General features: G+C 37.2%; 1 protein-coding gene across 1 annotated transcript in view; it reads left to right on the forward strand.

Annotated features, from left to right (window-relative positions):
* The window catches only part of LOC139737985 (plexin domain-containing protein 2-like), a 36,677-nt gene that overhangs the window by 2,602 nt on the left and 7,941 nt on the right, over window positions 1–26,134 (forward strand). The window contains exons 2-10 of the mRNA XM_071648651.1: window positions 5,303–5,431; window positions 6,018–6,087; window positions 12,543–12,665; window positions 14,735–14,788; window positions 20,113–20,177; window positions 21,953–22,049; window positions 24,025–24,126; window positions 25,038–25,186; window positions 26,026–26,050. Coding sequence (XP_071504752.1) covers window positions 5,303–5,431; window positions 6,018–6,087; window positions 12,543–12,665; window positions 14,735–14,788; window positions 20,113–20,177; window positions 21,953–22,049; window positions 24,025–24,126; window positions 25,038–25,186; window positions 26,026–26,050 — 814 coding nt within the window. The remainder of the gene's footprint in view (window positions 1–5,302; window positions 5,432–6,017; window positions 6,088–12,542; window positions 12,666–14,734; window positions 14,789–20,112; window positions 20,178–21,952; window positions 22,050–24,024; window positions 24,127–25,037; window positions 25,187–26,025; window positions 26,051–26,134) is intronic.

Below are 26,134 nucleotides of genomic sequence, written 5' to 3' on the forward strand. Positions count from 1 at the left end.
GAATAAAGACTAAGCGCATAGCGTTTACAACAGAACACCTGTGAACATACAGAAGACAGTGCTCTTCTTTGTATAGCGGTTGGTCTCGATTCAGAAGTACAGGGATTTAACAACGAGACCAAATTTACAACTATATTGGTTTAAAATTCATTTATTATGACTAAGCTACTCATTTGGAAATGCTATCATAGCTTGATAAGCATATCTACGCCCGACAAACAAAATGAGACCAAAAAGGTATTGCCACCTCAGATGGTACCAATATCTGGCCTGGCCCATGGACTAAAAGTTGTTAGATGAGGATGTTCTCAGGTGAACACATTCCAAGTTCATGAATATCATGAAAATGACACAAATTTCATTTTTTTTATGTGTGTATACATGTGTGTGAACTAGACCAGAAGCATGACTCCATTTTCTCTTTGATTGTGTTTGGGCATTTTTTTTTTCCACAGCTTTGTTTGACAATTGTCAATGACTGAGTAGGTACTGTATGTGTGGCAAATTTGACTAGTGGGTGTTCTACAGTTGTAGCAGTCATTCAAGCATGTTAAGAGTCCTGGTGCACAAAAGTTAGTACATTACAGTATCTACTACCATTACAGTGGGAGCAGGGAGGTGCCCACCTCCCTGCGGTGGGAGCAAGCCATTTGATGACTGCTCATCCAGTATATTTATGAAATCGAAAGCAATTTTACTGGCCATGCAAAGTATCATATACTGTAAAACGAGGAATGTTCACGTGCATTTTGATTTCGCAAATTTTGCAAGCGGCAACATTTGCGGAATTGCCTACACAAAATGCATTGGACGCCAGAGGCAAGTCTTGAAAATTTCATGCTGCGAGAAAGGCCGTTGGCCCCAATTCATGAAATTTTCATGCTGTGAATATTGTGTTTTACAGTACATGTGTATGGTTTTGATTTTGTACATTGCATTAAATATGGGGTTTGAAGTTGAACACTGCTCTCTCTGTGCTGTAATTTTCTGTAACGAGAATATAATTTTTCTTGATTATAAAGGTGGCCATTAATATGCAGTTTTTACAGTGAAATAAAAAGCAAGTGTTTTCTGTTGTAAATCCATCACTTTCAGAATGAAAGAATGAAAGATAATGGCCATTTATGGGTATGTACATGATGTACTCTGTTCTATAGCGCCATGAGTATCCTTTTAGGTAGATTGAGCACTTTATAAGAGTCTCTATTATTATCATTATTATTATTATTATATGTGTGTGTGCTTGTTAATTTGATTCGAGATCCATTTGCAGGGGTCGCACTTAACTTTTTTTTAAACTAGCCAGGCGGACTACTTAGAATCAATTTTGACACTGAAGCAATATTTTGGCTGGCCAGACGGACTAGTTACTTCAGAATTGTATGATTTTTAGCTAGTCCGACATGATTTTGGGGGGCCAATGGCCAGCGGACCATCGCCAATTTCGAACCCTGATTTGTATACTGTGTGTGATTCTTGTGTGACATGGGGTGCACACTAAACGTAAGTGTGCAGTGTCCTGTTTGTATATTACAGAGCATTCTGTATGACCACTCATCCATCATACAGTTTACTTTGTTCCATACATGTACACAAGTTGAAGTCCTGAGGATATTGTAGATCTAAAGGTCTGTGCTAGACAGAGCTTTGCCCTTTATAAGCAGCATTTTGTCAGCTTTAAATAGCAGAAGAGAGGAGTATGTCATCACTCTTTGTATAACAATGACTTCATCAATCGAAAAATTACCCCCCCCCCCCCCCTTCAGCAAAGTGGAAGAGTGGGGAAAAGGTGCCCAAGTGTCACAGAACATTGCATTGACTGTAAATAATGCTGAACACTGTAGTATAATCTACTAAAGCAAAGACACTATTGGAGCATAGCTAAAAATATTTCCCCCTTTACCCACATTTATAAGCATTTGGACAAAGATGTAATACTGAGATACAGGCAACTGTCCATTTTTCAGACTCCTTTGTACATTGAATGTACAAAACAACTCAGAGTGTGAAATTTTTGCGAATTGCCACTGGCATTCAATGCATATAATGTAGACAAGAACTTTCATGTGCATTTTAACTTCACGAATCTTGGTGCTCGCAAAATTCGAGAAATTGAAATGCACGCGAACATTCCTCGTTTTACAGTACTGCTCATTTAATAGTTATAAAGTAGATTGAACGACATTTAGGTTTTTTCTTTTAATCTAACAATTTCACAAAATGGATATCTTGTATCATGATGTGATAATAATGCAGCTTATACACAATTGTATCCCCCCCCCCCCCCGCAAAAAACCACCAAAAAACACTTGTAACCAACCAAACAACAAAACAATAAATGATAGGGATTGCCACTAAAACCCTTTTTTTTTTTTTTTTGAATGCACCATGTAGACTGACATAATCTGCATGGACTGATTCCTTTAGCATACATTGTAATTTTCATATAATTTGTAGGTGGTATATATTTACTGGTATATGTTTTGTTTTGTTAGCTACAAATTAACTACAAATTCACAGTGTACTTTTTTTTTCTAATGATTAAAAATACAGGTAGTGCGTAATGTTGCATGGGAGATGTTGGAGGTACTGAATTTATGTTACAGGTACGGTATACATTTGTAGGAAATGATTTTGTGTTATTGCTGATTTTCAAACCTGTTCACTATTTCATGCTGTAGCTGTCACCCAAGTAAGTTGTGAATATATGTAGATATACAGGGGCGGATCCAGGAATTCTGAATAAAGGGGGGACGTGCGCCTCTTGCGCACCCCCCCCCCCCCCCCCCCCCCCCCCGATCCGCCACTGATATATAAAGGAAAACACTGGTACGGTAGGGAGAGAGAAAATAATAATTTCAATTATTTCACAAGTTATGGAATCCAATTACTATAGAAACAGGTGGAATCAGACAGAAACATTTAAAGTACATTCAAGCACACTACTCCTACATGCACATGTATTGTTCATACCCAAAGCCTCAGTTGCATCAATTGAACAGAATATCATTAGGAGAAATTGGGTAAGTACAAGTTGTATTAGATATCGAGAATGTTTTGGGGCCATTAACTGGTTTGGAGAGAATTTGTTCCTTCTATGCACATTATCATACTCTAAGATTTGGACTCTCAAAGAAATAATGATGAAATGGCAATACCACACCCATTTTTATGACACACTGTTTGATGAAATCATTTCTGCAAATATCATGACTGGCAGTACATTGCAGGAAAATGGGGGGGGGGGGGGGGGGGCTTAGAGGCAGAGGGAGGTACATGTAGGGAGAGAGGAAGACCAAGCAATCTTACTGAGTACATTAACATTATTTAACCACAAATGTATATTTCATGGAAAAATTCAATGCAAAGTTTGTCCAAATTATGACATAAATCTTTTCGGTTCACTGTAGAAAGTCCACTTGTGTTTATCATGTTGCAGTGTTTGTAAGTTAATACTGCAGCAGTGATTGAGTGGTACACATCTCTGATATTTGTATAGCATGATCGGTTCTCATTCTGTTTATAAAGTTCCAGTGTAAGGCAGGTATTGCATTTTGTGTGATTTTGTGACTCTCTGAAGGATGCACATCAATAGCAATTTTAAACCCAGTCCCTATGGGAACCTGATGGTCTGCGTATTAAGTCTATGGGCATTTCAGGATTCAGTATGGAACAGGTTAGATTAGAATATATATGAGAATCAAAGCAATTCAGATAATAACCATTATAGTTGTTGTTTTTTTGCATTAAATGTAGGGATAATGATAGTAGTACCCATCAATATATGTTCACTGTACTTTCACCAGGCACCATGAGACATAGATACGAACACTTTACATTTTTTTGGTTTTTTTTTTTTTTTTTTTTTTTTGTAAACCAGAATGTGTGGTTTATCAGAAGAAATGAATGAAGTTAAAGTTAAGAGTGACCTGTCTTTTCAAATTCATTTTTAAGAGGTTATCCCATCTACAACTTGTAAAAAAAAGTATTTGCACAAAAATGAAGCAAAAGCTTGCTTGTTAAACGAACACATCCATACCACACTGACCATCCATGATAGATATTGATATTGTTGTTTACTGTACTTTCAGGCTGACAAACATTGTTAAAGTCAGCACAGTGTGCCATTGTGTGAAGGTACATTGTTGGGCATTTCCACAGTAGAAAGGTACATTTCAGGGATGTTGCTTTATTTCTGTTTCCAGTGTGCATTATCCTCCAATACAAAACCATCTTTTAGAATTCTTTGATAATTATTTAAAGGTAAATTTCCCCCAAAATTTATTCAAATGAATAAATAAACAAATAAAGTTATAAAATGCAGTCTATTAGAATTTTTACCAAAATGAACAATTTGGGGGTAATCTTGTACGTACGCTATGCAGTGCTGGATATTTACAAGTTGTATGTACTAACATATGAAGATCAAATAATGAATGCTCATAAAAACTTTGTCGTTTTTCAACTGCATGGCATAATATTGATTAGAAATTTAAGATGACAGCTCTGAAATTTAGTTAAACATTGTATTTTATACCATTCTAGATTTTGTGTGTAATGTACACAGTGTATGCAACATAGACAGACAAAAATGGAATAGTTTTGTGTGTCCATGTTGCGTGTAAAACCCTTCTCAATATGCAGGGCATACAGTGTAACACCAGGGAGGTGCCATCTCCCTGGTAACACTAACTTCTTTTTTTTTCTCTCTCTCTCTCTCTGATGGCCCATTTGGGCCAGTAAAATCTTTGAATTTGAAATTTTGGTTGTCCAGAAAAGAAATTTGGTAGTGGTCAAAGTAAAAGGATTAATACAAAAATCTTTTGAGTTTTAGTTAATTGATCAAGGCCACCAGAAGATACATGTATACAGCTGTAGTTAGACATTTTGGAAATTTGGTGGTCCGACATAAATTTTCTGTGGCCCCTGGGCCATCGGTAATGCCTAGCCCTGCAATACAAGTATGTATGATATTGAGTAGAGCATTCAGTCTGTATGCAGAGCTCTACGTTGCAATTAATGTTACAAACTCATTATGTCACTTGTGAATTTCATCATGAAGATTTGACAGTTTTAACATATAGTGTAGTATAGTACACTCTTGATGATTCATGTGATAGTGTGATGTCTTTAAAAATTTTACATTCAAGTGTATGCATTTTGCTATAATTAATTTTTCATATAATTATAAGATATGATATTAAAAATGTATATGATAATAATAAATAATATAATATAAAAATAATATTTCACGATGGTCATCACAATTGTTTGCTTACAATTTCTATTCTATTGATAACAGGATGGTCACAGCTACTATAACTCAACATACTACTCAAATGGGCAGCACTACTTCATTGACATGGTTGCTACAGATGATCGCATTGTGAATGTGCACACTGCGCTCTCGAGAACCCACTTGACTGCGGGGGTAAGTTTTACATGATACGAATGACCACTCTCACTCAGAACACTCTCCATTTTATGAACAACAGAAAAAATGTGGCGACTGTGGTATCAGTGAAAGTACTTATCGTCAGGATATACCATTTTGAAACCATTAAAAACTCATATAACAGGTCTATATCTTGATGAAATACATTAACAACTGAAATGTCTGTAATGTGGAGAAGCCAGAGGGAATTTTGTGTTATTTCTAGAGCTGTGTGGATAATGAGGGTCCCATAAAGTATATTATTTAGTTGCAGTGATTACAATTTGTAGTATTCTCAGATAAATGTTTATACTGAAAGGCTTTTAAGGTTCTCAAACAGACTATAATACTCATTCAAGAACTTATTGATAGACTCCAAATCAGTGGAGCTGATGATACAGTTTTATGACAAGTTGGGGGAACAGCCAGTCAGCTGTGAGTATTCAAGTTGTCATGGCAACCGCAATTTGCTGTACAGCTTTTCATAAATAATGTAATAATAACAGCCTTTTTGTTTTCAAAACTTGCTCTCGTTTTATAAGTTGATCCTAGCAATGGTTGTGTCATGCTTTTGTCTATGCAGGAGGTTTCGCTGCCTTTTCAGTTCCCGTTCTATGGGCATAATCTCACCAAAGTATACATTGCAACAGGAGGTAAGCTTGAAATCTACAGTCCCACCATGTGATATGTAGCATCTAGGCAAAATATTGCTGTAGCCATTACAAGTGGAAGCATTTATAATGTAACCCATACTAATGTAACCATTAAAGTTGAAACTTTTGCACAATCACTTTTCATATTTGGCCAATCTCGGTGAACTTTGCTTGTTTGTACTTTTGTGGATAGGGGTAAATTTGTACATGGTTGAAAATGTCCTGCAACAATTCACAATACCCTTGTGTCGTCATATTTGTGACAGTACAATAAAAAGATGTGCAAAATTTGCACAAATTTCTTTACTGCAAAAAGAAAAGTCCATCTTTGCTTAGTGGCTTGTGTTGATTCAGGATAATGAAAAGAGAAAAATTCCTTAAATGTCATTGAAAGTCGCCCATTGTCCATATTTGTTTTGTCCTCAAGTATTAGAAGAGAAGGAAAAAAAAGTAGAGGCAGTAAATATACATACACTGTAAAATTAAGTATGCAATGCAAAACACGCATGAAACAGAATGGTCGTTTATTTCCTGGTGTGTACGTGTGTTGCAGAAACCAAGGTTGTGTCATTCAATGACATGTTCAAAAACTTTGCTGCTGAAACTTCCCCACATGTGTGCATTCACAAATTCATCACTTTTACATTCTACCCATGATGATAATCAAATGAAACATTTATTGCTCAGATGTATTTTGGATATCACCAAGAGGTGACTGTTCAAAGAGGGTTCTCATCATATTATTTAAATCATGAACCAATTTAGAGTCTACTGAACATTTTAACTTTTTACGTCATTGATGAATGATTCTGTGGTCATTTCATATGTTGAAGGTTCACTTACAAGTCAGGCTTTCTTTGAAATTCAAATAAATTTCTTGCCCCCTCAGCCCCCCCCCCTCCCAAGTGAAAAAAAGAATACCCCAAACCACCCCCCCCAAAAAAAAAACAAAACAAAACAAAACAAACAAACAAACACCAACAACAACAAACAACCAACTGAACAAAAACAATGAATTATAGAGGGACCTTGTCTCAAACTATTTTTCATATAAAAGATTGTGCTATTCAGTGTTCTACCACATTCCATGAAAAGCTTTAAGGACTCTAAAAATGAAACAAATCTGTCTGTTAGCCACCGAGGTTCTTGAAATCTACGTGCTGCGTGGCATCTTTTCAATGAATTATTGATATAAGTCAGTTAAACCTGAACAGGCGTGAGTAACCTCAAGTTCAACGATTCAATTCATTCGTAAATAACGCAGTGGTTTATGCAAAACAGGGCAGTTTCCCCCTCATTATTCAAATGCCGTAACCTCCATTCCCAAGTTGCTAAGGTAAGACGGGGACAGAAAATGACATGAATTTGTGTGTCTCAGCCAGCCTTGCTTGTGGTTGCACATCAATGTACAGTATCGCTTAGTCTCTGTATACAGAGAATGAGCTATTCGAAACAAGCAGGCCATATTCTTGCCCTCCAATTGAATCAGTCTTCCCTCTTTTGTAGTCTTTGGATTAAAGCAAAAAAGCCTGGAAATCAATGGTGATGTGAAAAAACTCAAAAGAGGGTACAGCATGCTCTGAATCTAATCCCGATTGGGGGGGGGGGGGGGGGGGGGGGGGGGGGATGGGTAATTGCATGGCATCCCAATCTTCATCACATTTTTTTACTTGTGGTGTATTGATTTGTCGTGATCAGAGTAGGGAGGTGTAGGTGTCTCACCTCCCTGATCAGAGGGAACCCAAGCACGTAGGGGTGCCAGCGTACTGGGGGGAAAAAAAAAGAAGAGGCTGTATAATGATGAAAACCCATTGAGTTAATGAATTGATCTTTACACTGCTTCCTATCATAATGCATTTTGTGCACGGTGTGTGCTCACCATGTGCTAATGTGTACGTGACTGACATGTCTTCCTGGTGGAGAATTTCAGTCTACCGTGAGCAATGACAGCCCTGATGAGATAATTTCCAAACTCGTGCACGACGCTGTACCCTGACACACATTATGTGTATGGTTTTGATAGGGTGTACATAAGGAACATCTCTTTCTTTTTTTTTTTTTTTGGAGTTGCTATGAGTAAGAAAATCTCTCGAGGAAGATGCAGCTACATGTAGTGCTAATAATGATAGTGATAATGATTTAGGTAATAATGCTAATAAGAGAAGTGATAAAGCTCAAAGCATTGTACTGGCTGAGAATGTTTGCCAGTGTTGCTTGATTTACAGACAGCAAATCAGCCGAGAAACCTTTGATGATTACAAAAAAAAAAAAAAAAAATGAAACAAGTGAAAGATATTCCTATTTCATACAATCTGTGCTCCACATTATGTGCACAGTTAACACAAAGTACATGCTGTGCATTCTATCCTTCCATTCGTAAATACGCTAGATCTAGACAGACTGAGAGAGAAAAATATGATGCTTGTCTCAGAATGATCAGGGACAGAAAGGATGGCCCCTCTATGGCTTCTAAAAACCTAGTGCATCAGTTCTGTTGTTGGTGATACTCAGTGTTGTAATGTCCAATAAAGGCATCATTTACCATTTGCAGTTGAAACAAAAACCCAGCTGTAGTGTGCTCTTCAAAATAGTTCTAAAATGTGAGTTATAGGGATAGAAACAGCCAATTAATGTAAAAAATGTTAATCAAGGGGTATATTAAGTAAATGTAAGTATTGTTTAATATATAATGTGAACATGATAGGATCATTTCTAGAAGAAACTGTCTTCAGTTACAGTTTATTGAGAAAAATAGCGATGTCTCCTTATATTTTAGGCTTTATCACAAAATCTTTGTGGTAGGATGTTTTGTCATGCAACTGACCTACACATATAATACATCATATGAGATTTAACTCAAACATCTTTTATGTCACTGTTCCCAATGGTGAACAGTTATACTTTAACATGCTTGGAAATGCTACACATGTACATCACAATAGTCTTCAGGCTGAGAGGCAAGAAGAAGATGATGTTTAAAAAAAAATGTAATTTCACTGCTCCCTTCTTCCTTCCTGCTCCTCCTCCTCTTCCTCCTATTGTACATTTGCTGTCCATATTAGTGAACAAAATGCCCTCTTTCAGTTTCATAATGCACATTGTATAGATTCCTTCTAGAGTTGGTTCAGTAGGTAAAATAATGTGTGTATAGTGCAGTTAGGCTGAACTATGTGAAGGTACATTTTAGACAGGTAATTGTTCGTAAATACCGCATTACAGTACCAGGTCTCACAGATTCTACCCTTGAGGCTCCCTGAAAACTAAAATTTGTCTGAATGTCCTGAAGAATGCAAAAGGCCTCACTGTTTCAGTTATTATTTTGGTCTGTTGAGTTAAAGATATGTGTTGGTCCTTGGAATAATGAGGCATGACTTAAAATGGGTTACAGTAAATAATTTTGTACAAGGACAACGTGTTGAATCCAACTCTATGAAGACTTGTTCTTCATTAAAAAACCACAGTAAATGTTTTATGACAATGACCATTAAAAGATGTGATGTATTCATAATATGATGTCTTTGCTTCATGTGTCCAGATCCACAGTACATTATTGTTTTCTTCACCCAAGTTTTTTTCTGTTACAGAAAAAATAAAGCTGATGTACTGTACGAGCTGAAATTTTCGCATACAGATATTTTCGCGAATTGCTACTTGGAGGACATTTTCGCATGTTTTTAATTCGCGGTTGCGAGAATCTAATTGAACTTGGTTATTTGCGCGTTGTTATTTTCGTCTGTTATTTTCACGATTCAAAGGAAATTCGCGAAAATAAAACTACCGCGAAAATTTCAGCTCGTACGGTATATTATTATTGCATAATTGCCTTCATAAGCTTGATCACTTAAAACAAAACAAAACAATGAAAAGAACAAGACAAATGCCCCATAGTCTAATGCAGCAATATGCACGCACCTTTATAAATTGCTTTGCTTTTAAAGGCAACTGTTGCCTGAAGTATGGATGAAGGGGGATGGGGGCTGAGGAATATCAGGGAAATTAGATGCTACACTATAGATCCATCTCCTTGCCTGCAGTGACTTGGGGTAAGGTGCGGAAATCTGCTGAATATTTTAACAACTTCCCGCTCTTCATGTCGAAAGGAGGATGGGAAAACGACCTCACATGCATCACTGCCTTGTTTCAACACAGGGTAAAGGGCAGATGCTTGGTACATTGTGCCTACATTTCAATCTCTTTGCATTTTCCTTTTCCGGTGATACAACATATTCCTCCTGTGACACATTGCTCCAGTCTTATTTTCTCCAAGGATTTAGGGTTAGGGTTGTGATAGGGTTTTAGATTTAGTTTGATCTGAGGATTAAATTTAGGGTTAGGGCTATGTTTGTGGGCAGAATTTATGTGTGACTTGTAATAATGTGCAGATATTTCATGGGAACAGTTGTCACAGGAGCAAAATGCGATGGTACCTCCTTTTCCAGACACAATGTTAAGTCATCTCAAAGATATCTTGAGATCTATAGACAGGAAGAATGGTTGGCTTGTTCTTTAAATTGTGCATAATAATTGGATATGTACTATTTTCTGTGAGATTTTATCAATGAAAAGTATGTGAAGAATCAGTTTGGCTAAATACTTGCAAAATGCCTGATGTTAATTCAGTAGAGAATAGATCGTACTTTACAATTTGTATGTTCCCCTAGCTCAAAAAGTTGGCCAAAATGAATAATTTGCATTTTCTGCATACTTTAAAGGACTACACTCTGAGCATTAAAATGGTATGTAGCTTTTTAAGATGGGACCATCCTTTTTAAACCCATTCAAAAAGTAATTGAGTGAAGAGAGAGTTAGTAGGTGCAGTTTCATAGGAAAGAGAGAAAAGAGGATTTAAAGATAAGGGTCACTTAGTTGTGCTCTGCAAAAGTATCGATGAAAATGTATTCTATTTCTTAGTGAAAGCAGTGCCTGTCTGAAAAAGTATAGCCTACAAAAAAAAAATGCAGCTAATATCTGAATTTAGATTTTTAAGTTGCCAAATTCCAACAGGAAGTGGAGAAAATATTATTTTCCCAAGTAAAACAAATTCAAAAATTTGAGTCAGCCAACCCAAATGCCATGCCAGTACGTCGGTCTGTTGTGGAGAATCCTCAATGTGCAACTTTTTGTGAGTTTTGAGCTGGGTGGTCACATATGTCCTCATATTCCTCGTGATCAGAAGGGTTACTCCTTTCTGTAGTGACCAAAAAAGTTTGTTCAACTTTCCTCAATACTTCACTGCCAACTCTGTTCTAGTAATATTCTGATTTCACTGAATCCACATATCACTTTAGGTATTACTTTTCTTTGAAATGATTTGATTCTACCAAAGTATTGTGTACAAGAAACTACCCCAAATAAATGTAAATGTACCATGATGGCTAAATTCTTTTTTAAATATCTGATCTGCCGCTACTAGAATTAAAAGATAAACCATACCTACTCTGTAATAATCAATTACTACATATCAATTAAAGGCTCTGGAATCATGCTCTCCCCGTATACTTTTATTGCCATGTATTAAGAAATGAAGTCCGCCATGCATGGTTTCAACCCTGATTTATGAAATCGAGTGCATCGAGTATCCCAGCTTTATGTGGTAGGAACGCAAGCTTGTCTGTAAGATATGGCTTTCCCCCGTGAGGAAGGAGCTCATGTGACAAAGACGCTTGAAATGTCTCAAGATAGGATCACTTGGCCCTCTCTACTTGTAGGTCTGCGTTCGACTATATGCAAGGCATGCATTAAACCATGAGCCTGTGGCAGCCCATTAACGAACAACTTTCTCTCCGGGGCGTGGTGTAAGACTACACTCTTTCGATGTGCGCCCAGCTGACTGATAGAATAGGGAAGAGAAGGGCGACCCCAGAGGGAGAAATATTCCCCTTTGGAGATCATACTGAATAAACCTGAACAGACAAAGTCTGATGAAAGCTGTGACCTACTGAAGGGTAGATTGAACGCTTTATTTCGTGTGGGATTATCCTGGAGGAAACCTTTAAAGCATGGGAGAAAAAAAATGTCCCACCCCTTGGTGTAAGCCAATGTGAGTGAAAAGGTGAATAAAAGCATTGAATCATGCACACTGTAAGCAATTGATGAAGAGTGCATACAATATGTGTTATTGGGATTGTTTTTATCAATAGCTTGTAAAATAAGTGCATGATATTGATTGTGAAAGTGTAACTTGGATGTCTATAGTCACATGACAATTTACAGGGTAGTGTAAAGTGGCTCTTGAGGACATCATTTGAGTTCTCACCCTACCACTCATTACCATAGATACTCTAAAAATGCTACAACGTGTAGGCTCCAAACACTTTGCATGCATGCATGCATGCAGACATACACGTTGTAGAGATAGATAGACAGGCAAAACTTACAAGCAATATTTGAGCCAATGCTAGACACTTTCAGACGTGATTGTGATTGCTGATGGCATGTTATGATTGCTTTTACAGGATTCCTGTCACTTAGCACCTTCTTCCATCAACACCTCTCTGCCACCCAGTACATCGCCCCTCTCATGGGAAATTTTGACCCAAGCCTGAATGACTCGTCCAGAATCAGATATGGGTACAACGGTAAGTTTGTTGCCTCAGTGAGGAGAAGGATCTCCGGTTTATCAAAGAAAAATCCTAGTGTTCATCAGGCCGTCTTTTTAGCGTTAGCCATGCCTTCTCGTCAAATTTAGAATACCTTTGTTTCAGAACTTGAAAATGATTGAACGCTCTCTGTCTTGTTGTACATACCTTTAAATAGTCTGATGACCACAGTGTTGAGTGTGAAGATATTTAAAGTTTAGATTGTGATCAGCAAAAAGCTCCAAATTTTACTTTCAAAGGAGAAAGGAGTTTGAACATGACTGAAGAGATTGTTAAATTCTGGGGTAGCCAGCTTTGCAGTAAAACATGATGATGTTATATGAACAGTCTGTGAATTTGAGCAAGTGCAGTTAAAAAAAAAAAAAAAATGGCGCCAAGCACATGAATCGGTAATGGATCATAATGCATGGTGTGACATCGTATAAGAAAGTAGACTGGGTATCACCTTCATACATTGTAGCAGCCACTCTTCATTTTGACATGAGATGTGTATGACTGTGTGATTCTTGCAGGAACACGCATTGTATCCTATGTGAATACAGTTGACCTTGATTAACCAGCCACGGCCGGCGTCCGATTTAAAGCAATTTGGCCAGATAAGAAAGATATGCTCAAATACAGCACTTCCTAGCATATCATGCTAGGGGTATTACTGTAAAAGTGGATATTTTTGTGCAACTAATTTTTCCCGCTCGGCCGGGTAAGAAGAGTTTTGCATGTTTTTAATTTTGCTGAATCAAGACATCATCTAACTGGAACATATGGTCAGCAAAAATATTTGCGTGCTTTTATTTTCATGCTAGTTTCTGGTTATGCGAAATGCGTGAAAATTCCAACACCACGAAAATTTCCACTTTTACAGTACTACCAATTTATTGTTCCCTTGATACCTATCAGCTGTCTGTATTTACTATAACACTGCTGATTAAGGTGTCTCAAATCCTGATTGTACCTATAAATCTCGATAATCTCTTCTTGGCACTGAAAATACAAAAAAAAAAGGTAAGTCGTCTGGATAACAGAGAGAGCCAGTAAATCAATGGCCATCTAAGCATGGTCAGACTGTATATCCTGTATTATTGAAACTATTCTTTGTGAAGTCCTACCTTGGAAGTTATGTTTGAATGCAGTCTGTTTGACAGGGGCCTTCATTTCCTTTTGTTTGAATTGCAGGAAAATTGTGTTTGTCTGTCCTTTGTCAACAGAGCAAATGAGTGGTATAATGCCCTCAAATCATAGGCTGTTGACCGAGATGATTTGATGACACATACCCACAGGATGCCATTTACATAATGATTTCTGTGTTTATATTTTCATCTCTGTTGTCATGATATGTCACATACTACATTCATCAAGTATGCATGCCTTATGCATTCACTGCTGTTTAATATTTGAAACAGCTGGGTCTTGGTTGCAAATTCTCCTTTTGAAAATACAGAAAGGCAGACATTCTTGTTAAACTGTAGTCCAATTTGATGCTGAAATATGTTTGTATTTAAGGAACAAAGATTTGAAATATTAGCATCACACCTCATTATATACATATAATCAAAGAATAACAATGTCACATTCTCTCTTTCTTTTTCCCTCTTCGTGTGTATGTGTGTGTGTGTGTGTGTGTGTGTGTGTGTGTGTGTGTGTGTGTAAGTGTGTTTTTAGTACAAAGGTATGTCTGATCCAAGATGCACAAACTACATGTAATTATTCAGAATGCATTTTGTGGTAGCTTCCTTCGTATTGCTTGCGGCTGAAGCAATGCTACCGTCATGGAATCTCCAACGCCAAGATACAACCACAATAGCATATATCAGTTTCCTTTACATGTACATACTATGCTGTCCATTTTTTTTCTCTATCTCTCCAGAGCTGTAATAGTGGATTGAAATGTTGTTTTTTTCCTGTCTTTGACTCTATTTAAAACATATTGCATCTGGTGGCTGTGCTTCTGCAAGGGCACACAGTCTCATTTTGATACCAGACTCAATATAATACATGTCAATTGATGGATTGTAGAAATTTATCTTTTTCATTTCATTTTTTCTTTTCAGACACATCATTTACTGTGGAGTGGGACGACATTCATATTCAGCACGTCCAATCAGGTAAGACAGAGAACCCTTTGCAGGAAGAATCAATATCTATTGTTTACATAATATTATAATACAATGCATTCCCATTATAACGAACATGGTTATAACGAAATTCCAGGTTTTTTTTTTTAAGACAACGAATTAAAAATTTGGGCTGCAGTAATATCTGCGCTGTGGTTTTTAGTTGTTTATTTGTTTGGTTATAACGAAATTTTGATATAACGAAAGAAAACTGCAGGTCCCGAGGACGTCGTTATGATGGGAGTCCACTGTATCAAAACAAAAGATTTTTTTTTTTTTTTTCCGGTCCAACAGTGATAAAGAAACACGTGATAAGAATAATAATGCTAAACCATTTTTATATGGGGCATATCACAAAAGTAAATTTAAGTCTCCATGCACATTGAAGGAGGAAAAATATCGAAATAAAGGAGAAATAGACATTACATAAACCTGTATTGGAGAGAAGAACGAACAACATGAGATGAAAAGTGGCAAAGCTATGACAAACAGCATTTAAAGCCTAAACCGATAACAAGTAAAAAATTAGATACATTTTTTCAAAAGACTTCTGAATTCATCTCTTGTATTCAAGTCTGCTTGAAGTGCTTAAACTGTACGTCATTAATCCCAGAACTCTGCAGCTGTCAGTTGGAAAGATCTGACATTTAATTGTCATAATACCGTTGCATCTATTCCTTTTGTAGTTGAAACTGATAGAGAAAAATGATAGTTGTTGTGGCAATCATAGTATTATTACAATGTATGTGGTGTTTTGCTGCACAGGCCAAAACAATACTATAAAAAAAAAAAAAACAAATAAACAAACAAAAAACCATGCAGCAAGTATTGCAAAAAGTTGCTTCTATCGCCAAGCTGTCGAGGCAAATGCATTGGGCGTATCAGCTTATCTTACTGCCTTTCCCAGTGTCCATGCGTCTGACCTTTCCCTTTGTTACTGCGAGGTTGAATGAGAGTGTATGATTTCATTTTCTCATTTGCAAGATGTAGTGTACTTTTTTATTACTGTTTGTTCGGAAAGATGTGTGTGTGTGTGTGTGTGTGTGTGTGTGTGTGTGTGTGTGTGCAGAATGCTTAAGGATTAAAATCTGGACACCTTCTTTGAATGACCATGGGACTTGTTGACAACGGAGAAATTTAGAAGGAATTGTGGTCTGATATTACAGCCGAGTTGGAAGCCAGACATAATCCATCAAGGCAGAGTAATGTTATCTGTGTAGAAACTTCTTTTCATTGTCCTTTTCTGGTTGGTACCCCTATTGCTTCAATAGTATGCAGACACACATTTACACACATGTTCAATGTATGTAGGCATATACATTTTGCTACCACTGTAAACATGAAGACATGAAACCCTTATTGAAGGCCTTGTATCTTGAATGAAGAGACCAGACTGAGCCAAACATGTGCAGCATGCTGTGGAATTTAGTGCATCATGTTAGAATTTGCATGATTTTTAGATCAGTGCAGCTGTAACAACACAATTCTTTAAAATACGTATTGGGCCCCTCTAGAAAAAAAAAGAGAAAAAGATAGTGTGTGCCAATTGCAAGGAAAGAGAAATGGATTTTCAAATTAGATTCTTGTTCAGATATTAAATTTTGATTAGCTGTTTTTTTAGTTGTTCTTGTTATTTCATCTGTCTTTGCAAACATATTAGTTTTTTTTTGTTGTTTTTTTGTACATTAGGACCCTGAACTAATGATGTTTGCATTTTCTACCACCCTAACATATCGTTCATACTTCCGTTCGAAATGATGTTGATGACTGCGCCCGCTATTGTGTGTGATCCCCAAAACGCACAGTGTGTGCAGTACTTCATCATGCATTTGGGAAGAAAATAACTTAGGAGCAGGAGTCTCATGAATTTGCCAATAATCTGTGTGTGTCTCTGCATTATGATACAAAAATATGTTCATATCATTATATGCTACAAGTACAGAGGACTAGCTGAAAAAAAAACAAAAAACACACACACACATTCTTCACATGATTTTGAAAGGTTGTGTGGGAAAAAGGAATGGGCCACAGTTTTAACCAAATTTCGCTACAACAAAGTAAAAATTCAGGTCCTTAAATTATTTTCAGTTGAGTCTGTGGTGCAGAATTCCCTTTGGTTTTATGGAATTTCAGTATTATTAAAGAAAAATGAACATTTGAACCCAATAGGTCAATTCAAAACCACTGCAATAACAGCAATAACAGAAATGGCTTTCCAACGGTAAAAGTGAAATTGACAGGAAATTATTGTGTGCTCAGAAGAATGTGGTAAACTCCCTGCTGAAGAGGGCCAAACGATCTTATTACGTGGGCCTCATCGAAGACTGTGGCGAAGATTCCAAACGGCTCTTCTCCGTTGCCAACCGCCTTCTCAATCGAAAGCAATCTTCACCATTACCGTCCCACACGGACAGTTCTGCAGTGGCCGAGACTTTCATCGATTACTTTCGGAAAAAGGTAGAGACTATCAGTAACAGTCTCTGTCCAGACGAATCGGCGCAGGAGCCCCTCACGACAGCTTCCCTTGAAACCCTGAAGCCCACTGATCCCGACGAGGTCCAAGCTCTTCTTCGCAGATTACCTCCCAAGTCATGTTCTTTAGATCCAGTCCCCACTGTATTGATAAAAGATTGTTCATCCATTTTCGCTCCTATTATTTCAATGATTGTGAACCTAAGTATTGATCAGTGTTACGTCCCCTCATGTTTGAAATCTGCATACATAACACCTCTTTTGAAAAAACCTTCCTTAGACCCAGATTCACTCCAAAATTACCGCCCCGTGTGTAACCTTCCATTTTTGTTTAAAATTTTGGAAAGGATTGTTTTCTCCAGACTTACAGATTATCTCTTGGTTAATACTTTATTTGATCCTTTTCAATCCGCATATCGTCCTTACCATAGTGTAGAAACCCTTCTCCTCAATGTGTCGAACTTCATCCTACAGGAAATGGATCGTGGAAATGTCACTGCTTTGATTTTACTTGATTTGTCCTCCGCCTTCGATACTGTTAATCATGCAATTTTGTTAAACACCCTCCAATCTCTTGGTGTAAAAGGTCAGGCATACGAATGGTTTAAATCTTACCTTTCATGCCATTCACAGGCAGTGTATGTCAACAGCTGTAAATCAAATGATATGCCTCTCAAATGCGGTGTTCCACAGGGCTCTGTGGGCGGGCCCACCTTGTTTTCCATCTATCTTATTAGCCTGGGACACATATTGCGCCAGCACAAAATTAGTTATCACATATACGCTGACGACATTCAATTGTATTTGTCTTTCAAACCTAACCAGGCCGATGCCTTACATGCTTTGAGTCAGCTTGAGAATGCAATGAACGATGTTTATTCATGGCTGAACTCACATTCTTTGAAATTGAATACGGATAAATCTGAGTTTTTAATGTTTGGTTCGAAGACACAATTAGGTAAACTTGACATTAATTTCATCTCTTTTTCCGGCATGTCAATTAGTGTGTCCCAAACCTGTCGCAACCTGGGTGTAATGCTAGATTGTAATATGACTATGTCTCATCAAGTTTCTAGCATTTGTAGATCTGTAAGATACCAACTTCGTAATATCGGCTTCATTAGAAAATATTTGAACCGCTCTTCTACCGAAAAATTAGTCCATGCCTTGATATCCTCTAGGCTCGATTTTGGAAACTCTGTCTTATTTAACTTACCACAAACTCAGCTCTCCATGCTACAGAGGCTTCAAAATGCGGCAGCACGCATCATCACACTATCCAAGAAGCACACTCACATCACCCCTATTTTGAGATCACTTCATTGGTTACCAGTCAAAGATCGCATTATTTTTAAGATTTTACTTTTGACTTTTCATTGCATTCAGGGCGCTGCTCCTCAGTATAACATTGACTTACTCCATAATTACATCCCTGCTAGATCTTTACGCTCATCCAACTCCGGTTCTCTGATAATTCCAAGATTCACTACAATATGGGGCACACGTGCCTTTGGCCATGCTGCTCCCACCTTATGGAATAACTTACCTTCAGCCGTTAAAAATTGTTCTTCATCAGACTCCTTTAAAAGCAGTCTAAAAACTCACTTGTTTAAAGCCTCAATTTGATTACTCATTACATGTACTTGATATTTGTATGTCTTTTACTTCGTCACTTTCTCTTCCTTCCGCGCCTAGAGCACTCTGCAGAGTGGATTTGGCGCTATATAAATCATATCAATTATTATTATTATTATTATTTTAAAGACTTGGAGAGTTTTTAATCTTTAAACATTCTTATAATAGTCAATGTGGACAGGAGATATCAAACTTGTGATTTTTCAAGGAAACTTGAATGATCCTACTGTATAGCTCAACCACAATATATCTCGCAGCTTTCTCCGCTTTAATGCCTATGACTTTGATCAGTTAAATCAGTGATCTCCTTGTCACAAAACTAAATGTGTTTATTAAACAAAACTAAATGTGTTTATTAAAAGGGAAATCCAGTCCAAATATAAGTTAGTCTGATGAAAAAAAGAGTAAAATCTTATGGGTTCCTTGGTAAAAATTTGACTGAAATCGAATGAAAAATAAGGAAGATATGAAATTTCAAAATTTTGCTAATTTCTGCAAAACAGTTCTTGTACAGTGGATATGAATATGCAAATAAGTGAGCTAACCATGTCATAGCTCACAATTTTCCATTGATCTTGTAAAAAAAAATGACAAAAATTTCATGTTTCTGGCATTTAAGTCTGAAACATGTTATTCATGGTTGAATAATTTCAGAATAGTGATCAGTTAGATAAACAAGGATTTGAGCCTTTGGCATAATTGTATTTAAATGAAAAACTGGAAATTTCAGAATTTTATGCACACTCTGTATGGCAAGTTGTGAGAGTATGGCACATTCACTTTGCAATTTGCATTTATACATATTGACTGTTCAAGAACTGTTTCCAAAAAAATAGCGAAACTTCAAAATTTCATATCTTCCTTATTTATTCATCCGATATCAATCAAACATTGTACCGTTGAACTCATAAGATTTTACTCTTTCTTATCAGATTGACTTATATTTGGAGTAGATTTCCCCTTTAATAATGAATGTGTGTATGTGTGTGCTGTGTTTTGCCTTGAGCATGCTCTTTTTTTTTTAAACCATGGCCTGCACTGTATTCATACTAACCCTCCAGCTGTCTGTGTCTTTGACTGCATTCTGTCCCTTAACATGCATCCCTTGCCTGCCTGCCCGTCATCCCTGCATGTGACTCCGCCCTCCTGGCTGCCTGCCGCCTGCCGATTGGTCGGTTAATCTCGCATGGCATGCGCTGACCTCGCAGTTGGCCGTTTTACCTTCCAGACCACCCTCATGTCTGACGGCCGCATCATATTTGCTTACGGCAAGGTAATTCATGCAAATAAGTGTCGGTGACGATATCTAACTGTGTGTGTTTTTCATATTTGATAGAAAAACGTAGGTATTTCAGGTTGGGCATTATTCTATATTTCTTGAAATTGCGTACTTTGTAATCATTTGAATGTGTCAATAAGCAGTATATTTGTCTTTGTTGATTTGTCTTGGAATTTTTTACTGTAAAGTTCACGATGTGCGTTGATCATACAGTCAATTGTTTCATATCTTTTCATATTTATAAAGCTGCAGGGCAGAATTTTTGTGGTATATAACAAGCAATTACATGTAGCTACACGGTTGTACATATACTGTATATTATGCATTCTGAATATGACTGCCATACAAGATGTCATACGCATTCCAAGAATTATGTTGAGTATTTTGATAGCAGTCAGCCTTTAACACACTCTTCATGTGTGTTTGCAAAATGTTGCTTAATGAAAAAATTTTCTGTTAGCATTATGACATGCTTCATTTATTGTTTATGCAAACTTTAAATGAAAAGAATAATACTTTTAAGCAAAAATATATATATATATATTGTATGTGTAGGTCTAGTCTTGCTGTTTTTGTGCTAAATATAATAAAAACCTCTTTCTGGTATCATTGTGGAAGACTTTTGATATGATTTTGATTCCAGTGATAATTCAGATGAGACCTACACTGTATCAATTATAAGAATTTGTACTCTTTTCCACCAGTCTTTCAATCCCGGATCCCTTAATTGCACAAAGCTTTACAAATGCTGACAGTATTTAACCCGTGCAGGTGCAATGTACACAGCCTACTGTAGCATGTAGACAAATGCCTACCATCTAGTGGTCTACTTCACAAATCATGATGGATTTTTTTTTCTCAGATTAGACTGGCAAACTTCAGACATCTTTCAAACTCAACTGTAACTGGACTTGCTTGTTTTGCTGTTTTACTATTGACACATTTATTTGCATATTTTTATAGTTTGTTTTTGCTCTTTTATAATCCGGAAGCTTTTAATGAAGAAAGCTTTTTTTTTTATGAGAGCCTAATATGTTGCATGTATCTTCAGACTAGATCCTACTTAGTGAATAGTGAGATCCTTACTCATTTTGATCAAGTCAGCATTTACCTGGTCATATATATTAGGCCTTTGTCTATTCCATGCACTCACAAAATTTGTCTGATTAGAGTTTGTTTTAGCATCATAAGAAACATCTCACAGTGTTTGTTTGCCTATACTTGCAAGCGGACAATTATGGACACCTGCCCAAGTATACTGGGACTAGTGTTTAATTAGTTAATCTCCAAGATTGTTAAAGTGTCATGTGTATCTACATCACAGTTTTAGAGTTACAAGCTAATTTATGAGTTTTAAACTGCAAAGATTACTAGTCATGTGAACCTAACTAATAGTTTGTGGCAAATTAAACCATTGATTACTTTGGTCAAATTTTGAATTGTTGTTTCACCTCGTTTTGAACAGCAAACACTTTTTGAACTGCAACACTTTTCATTTCTCTGTTTTCCACTTCTTCATGCACACACACACATACATACACATACACACACACACACACACACACACACTTGGGCTTGCATACACACCCTAACATGTTTTTCTTGCTCTCTGTAACACACTTATACATACACACACACACACACACACACACAAACACTTGGGCTTGCATACACACCCTAACATGTTTTTCTTGCTCTCTGTAACACACAAACAAACAAGCACACATACATGCTCTCACTCTCACTTTCTTGTTACCTGTATACATTAGATCTCTGCTGATGTGGATGATATCAGAGGAGGGAACGGACACAAGGTCACAGTTGGTCTTGCTGATGGATACTACATTGACAAGCCCCTATATCCAGGTAATATACTGTACTTGTTTTTATGCCTCCGCCACGAAGTGGTACCAGAGGCATTATGTTTTCGGGTTGTCCGTCCGTCCGTCCTTCTGTCCGTCCGTCCGTCCGTCCGTCCGTAATGGATTTTGCGGACAGCATAACTTAAAAACCTTTTGAGGTATCCCAATGAAACTTGGCATGTATGTGTATTAGGGGGTGAAGTTGTGCCTATCAACTTTTGGGTGCACATGCTCAAGGTCAAAGGTCAAAAGGTCAGAGTCAAATATGTAAAATTTCACTATTCCCACCATATCTATGCAATGCCTAAAGATATTTGTGTATACATGTATTACCCAATTTAGATTCTCTGGTGAAAGTTTGGGGTCACGAGGTCAAAGGTCAATGGTCAAAAGGTCAAGTAAAAAATATTAAAACTTCACTTTTTTTCTCCGTACCTTGGAAATTGTTCAAGGTATCTTCATGTAACATTATACATTTACTGACTGGCAGTGATTATCTAGAGAATTTAGGGTTCATGGGGTCAAAGGTCAGGGGTCAAAGGCAACACTTCAAAATCTTACTATTTCCCTCATATTTATTCAATGGTAGCAGGATTATTTTTTTTTTTTTATACTTGGTGTATGCATGTATAACCTAATAGAGATTCTCTGGAAAGTTCCTTTTTTTTTCTTCTTTTTTTTTTGCCTCAAAGGTCAAAAGGTCAAAGATCAAGTGAAAGTACTGAACTAGTTTTTTCCTCTGTATCTCGGAAGTGGCTCAAGTTATCTTGAAACTTACTATTGTATATATTCATGCATGTTCTGCCTGACAGTGATTATTTTTTAATCTTAGGGTCAAAGGCCAGATGAAAATGGTAACAATTTACTATTCAATACAGAAATTGCACTTTTTCTCCCTACCTTGAAAATTACTTAATGCATAAAGTTATGAATGGGTCAAAGTCAAGTTAAAGTCCGTAAATTCCCAAATACATGCTCTCCTATTCATCCGATTAAACCTAGGTCAAGGAAGGTGAACATTCAACACATTTGTGACAAACTTGTCATTGTAATATTTTGCCAATTTTGTGAAAATGTAATCACACATTGTCCACATGTACTATAGACCTGTTAGGAGAATCATGCATTATGGCGGAGGCATACCAGTTGCCATAGCGACATTTCTAGTTTGATAGCGCTTGCACCTTGCATGCAACTGTTGCAGTTGTAATTTTGGGGGTTTTTTTAATAGTGAAAAGCAAAACCAATGATAATTTCAATTCTTTTATATATTACATTTCTATTATATGAAAAACAGTGTGAATAGCATGTGTGTCCAATTCTTAGTGGCAAAATTTCACTGAATTATGCATATTAATTTAACGGAGGTGCTATATCTTAAAGACACTATCGACTCTCACATGTGAGGTCGCTGGTTTGAGTCTAAATATGACATCAATGATGTTCAGCTTAGATCTTCATTGTCCAATCCAGCCTCAGAAGGGTACTTCAGCTGTTGGTCCTTATAGAATGCTTGCTCATACAAGTAGAATATAGTATTTACAATATTGCTTCCTCAATGGCCAGGTGAAATAGATACAAACCCACACTGGACTTCATGCTTCCTTTGAGTAGCAATATGCAACAGTTCCTTGACATTTGCTCCTATGATAGTTGCTCCCACGAAATATCTGCATGCTGTAAAATGCCAAACACAAATTCTACCTTCAACATAACCCTAAGCCTAATCCTAATCCTAATCCTCACATCAACCTATCACAACCCTTATCCTAAGTCCTTGGAGATCATAAGACAGGAACAATTGTCGCAGGAGCAAATGTCATGTCACCCGCCATGTGTAATTTGAGCGCCACTTTTTTCTCTCTTCACTATTCGCTAGTTTGATTGTTCGATGGTTAGTTCTTGTTTTGTTTTGTTTTGTTTTTAAAGCTGCGCTTATTTTGTGATGTTTCTTCCCCCTCAATTCTTGTCTTGTCAAGGATCCCTGCTCATCCAGCGAACCATCTATCACTACCACAACGTCCGACTCAATGACACACTGGTGAAGGGTGGCGCTGCCTTCGTACTCCAGCCCCTACCCAGTGAGTTAAACTGTTATGCTACAAACTGTACGTACAACGTCCTCAATATCAAACGCTTGATGTATCAAAGTCACAATAGTTTTGTTTCATTCCAGATGCATTCACATCGATAGTGGAATATCACTGTATTTTGCGTGGTAATTCATATTGTGAATGCAAATAACCACAATATACACCTGTACGCCACATCATATAATGGTATTTAAGATGGTTATTCAAACAAATTCACTCTAAATATGCATGCAAGATATGAGCATGAAGCTTTTCACCAAATGCCATTGATGTGTAGTGGTGTATTTCACATGTGATCCAACAATGTACAAATATGATTTTTGAAGAATGAATTTAGCTGTGATGCATATATCAGTGTTGTTGTTTTTTTCATAGCTAAAACAGTACTTGTACCGTGTATGATGGATGAAGATTTCTCCGAACACATTTTGTTTTTAATTCCTCTAAAAGGGATGCTTCGCAAAAGATATTTGTTTCAACATAAAATTTCATTAATATATTCATACATGCGCTTTTTCAAAAGAACAGTTCATCGAAAGGTTAGCTACAAAAGTCGTCTATGACACCATCACAATGGGGCATATTTTTCAGACATTAGTGATTCTATGAATCCTTCTCCTTCATTGCTCCACTTTTGCTAACTGCTTAAGACCTTTTTATTGTGCAAATCATTTTTATTTTGTCAGTTATGAGAAAGTTACTGTATTAAACACCTGATACTCAAACAGATGTACATCACATACCTAACAATTGATAAAGCAATCCAAATGAAACTTTTACCTCAAAGGATGTATATGAACATCCATTGTTACTGGTCTCCCTCTCACATCCCTCTCACACCCCCTACCCCCACCTCCTACCCCTACTCCCAACCCCAACCTCATACCCAATGCCAACAGCATGCAACCTCTACAAAAGCTGTTCAGAGTGCCTGGCCATAAGAGCTGCCATCCAGTTCGACTGCGGCTGGTGCTCCAAGATCGGCCGCTGCTCCAGCGGCTTTGACCGCAACCGCCAGGACTGGCTGGATGCAGACTGCCCAGAAAACGTAAGGAGACAGTCGATTGATCCCACCTGACCCCATAGGCATTTTAGCCAGATCATGTTGTCCACAACTACACATGCAAAATGTATGATAAGGGTACCATGGTAATACCTCCCTGTTCCCCATAGCTGGTTCCTGATGCCGATTGCCCTACATGGCACTCTATTAAACTCTCAAATGCTTCATCATTGTACTCAGTCCACAATGCTGTCTCTCTGCTAGTTTTGGAGTCTACACAAAGTGTATTGTGTTGTGGGAGTAACCTGTCGGGGATGAGTCCCGAGTATACTCGGGCAGGTGTCTATGGGAAATGCGTGTTGTAGTAAAATCAAACCATCCTCAACGGGTTAAGGATGGGTTAGGCATGCAGCTGGACTATGTAGTATTGTCTAGTGTTACAATCTATGCGTCTGTTGAATATTCCTATACACGAGTATTTTCCATGAGGGTTTTTTTTTTTTTTTTTTTTTTTGTTTAAGTTAGGGGTTTTTTCCCACCCATGGCCATCTTTTGTCATACACTCATAAAACTTTCTTTCCTCAATAAGATGAAGTGTGCAACGTTTCTGTTATGCATGGATACTTATACAAGGAATTCTCCTTCGTAAGCACTGTTTTGTTCCGTTTAAGTGATAAATATAATTTGCCTTGGAAAAGTTGCATTGATGTTGTCCTTAAAGTAGGCTTCCCATTTATTAGAATACTGATTGAACAGTGGCAATTCTTGAATTCTGTTTGGAATAGTTTGTTTGTGACTTTTGTAATCTTTTAAGTGGTTCCTCTATGTTGAAATTGAGTAGCATTTTGACTACTTTACAACCCTTTTCTCTGATTTATCTACAGGCACAGGAAGAATGCCATAATCCAGGTAAGAATTCAGTGACAATTTAACAAATGTAATCAATGTGAGAAAACCAGTAGTGAGAAAACCAGTATTGTGAAAAGTTTGCTT

Source organism: Diadema antillarum, unplaced genomic scaffold (genome assembly GCF_040938485.1).
Source record: "Diadema antillarum isolate AM-2024a unplaced genomic scaffold, OU_Dant_1.0 seq00000718_RagTag, whole genome shotgun sequence".
Lineage (NCBI taxonomy): Eukaryota > Metazoa > Echinodermata > Echinoidea > Diadematoida > Diadematidae > Diadema > Diadema antillarum.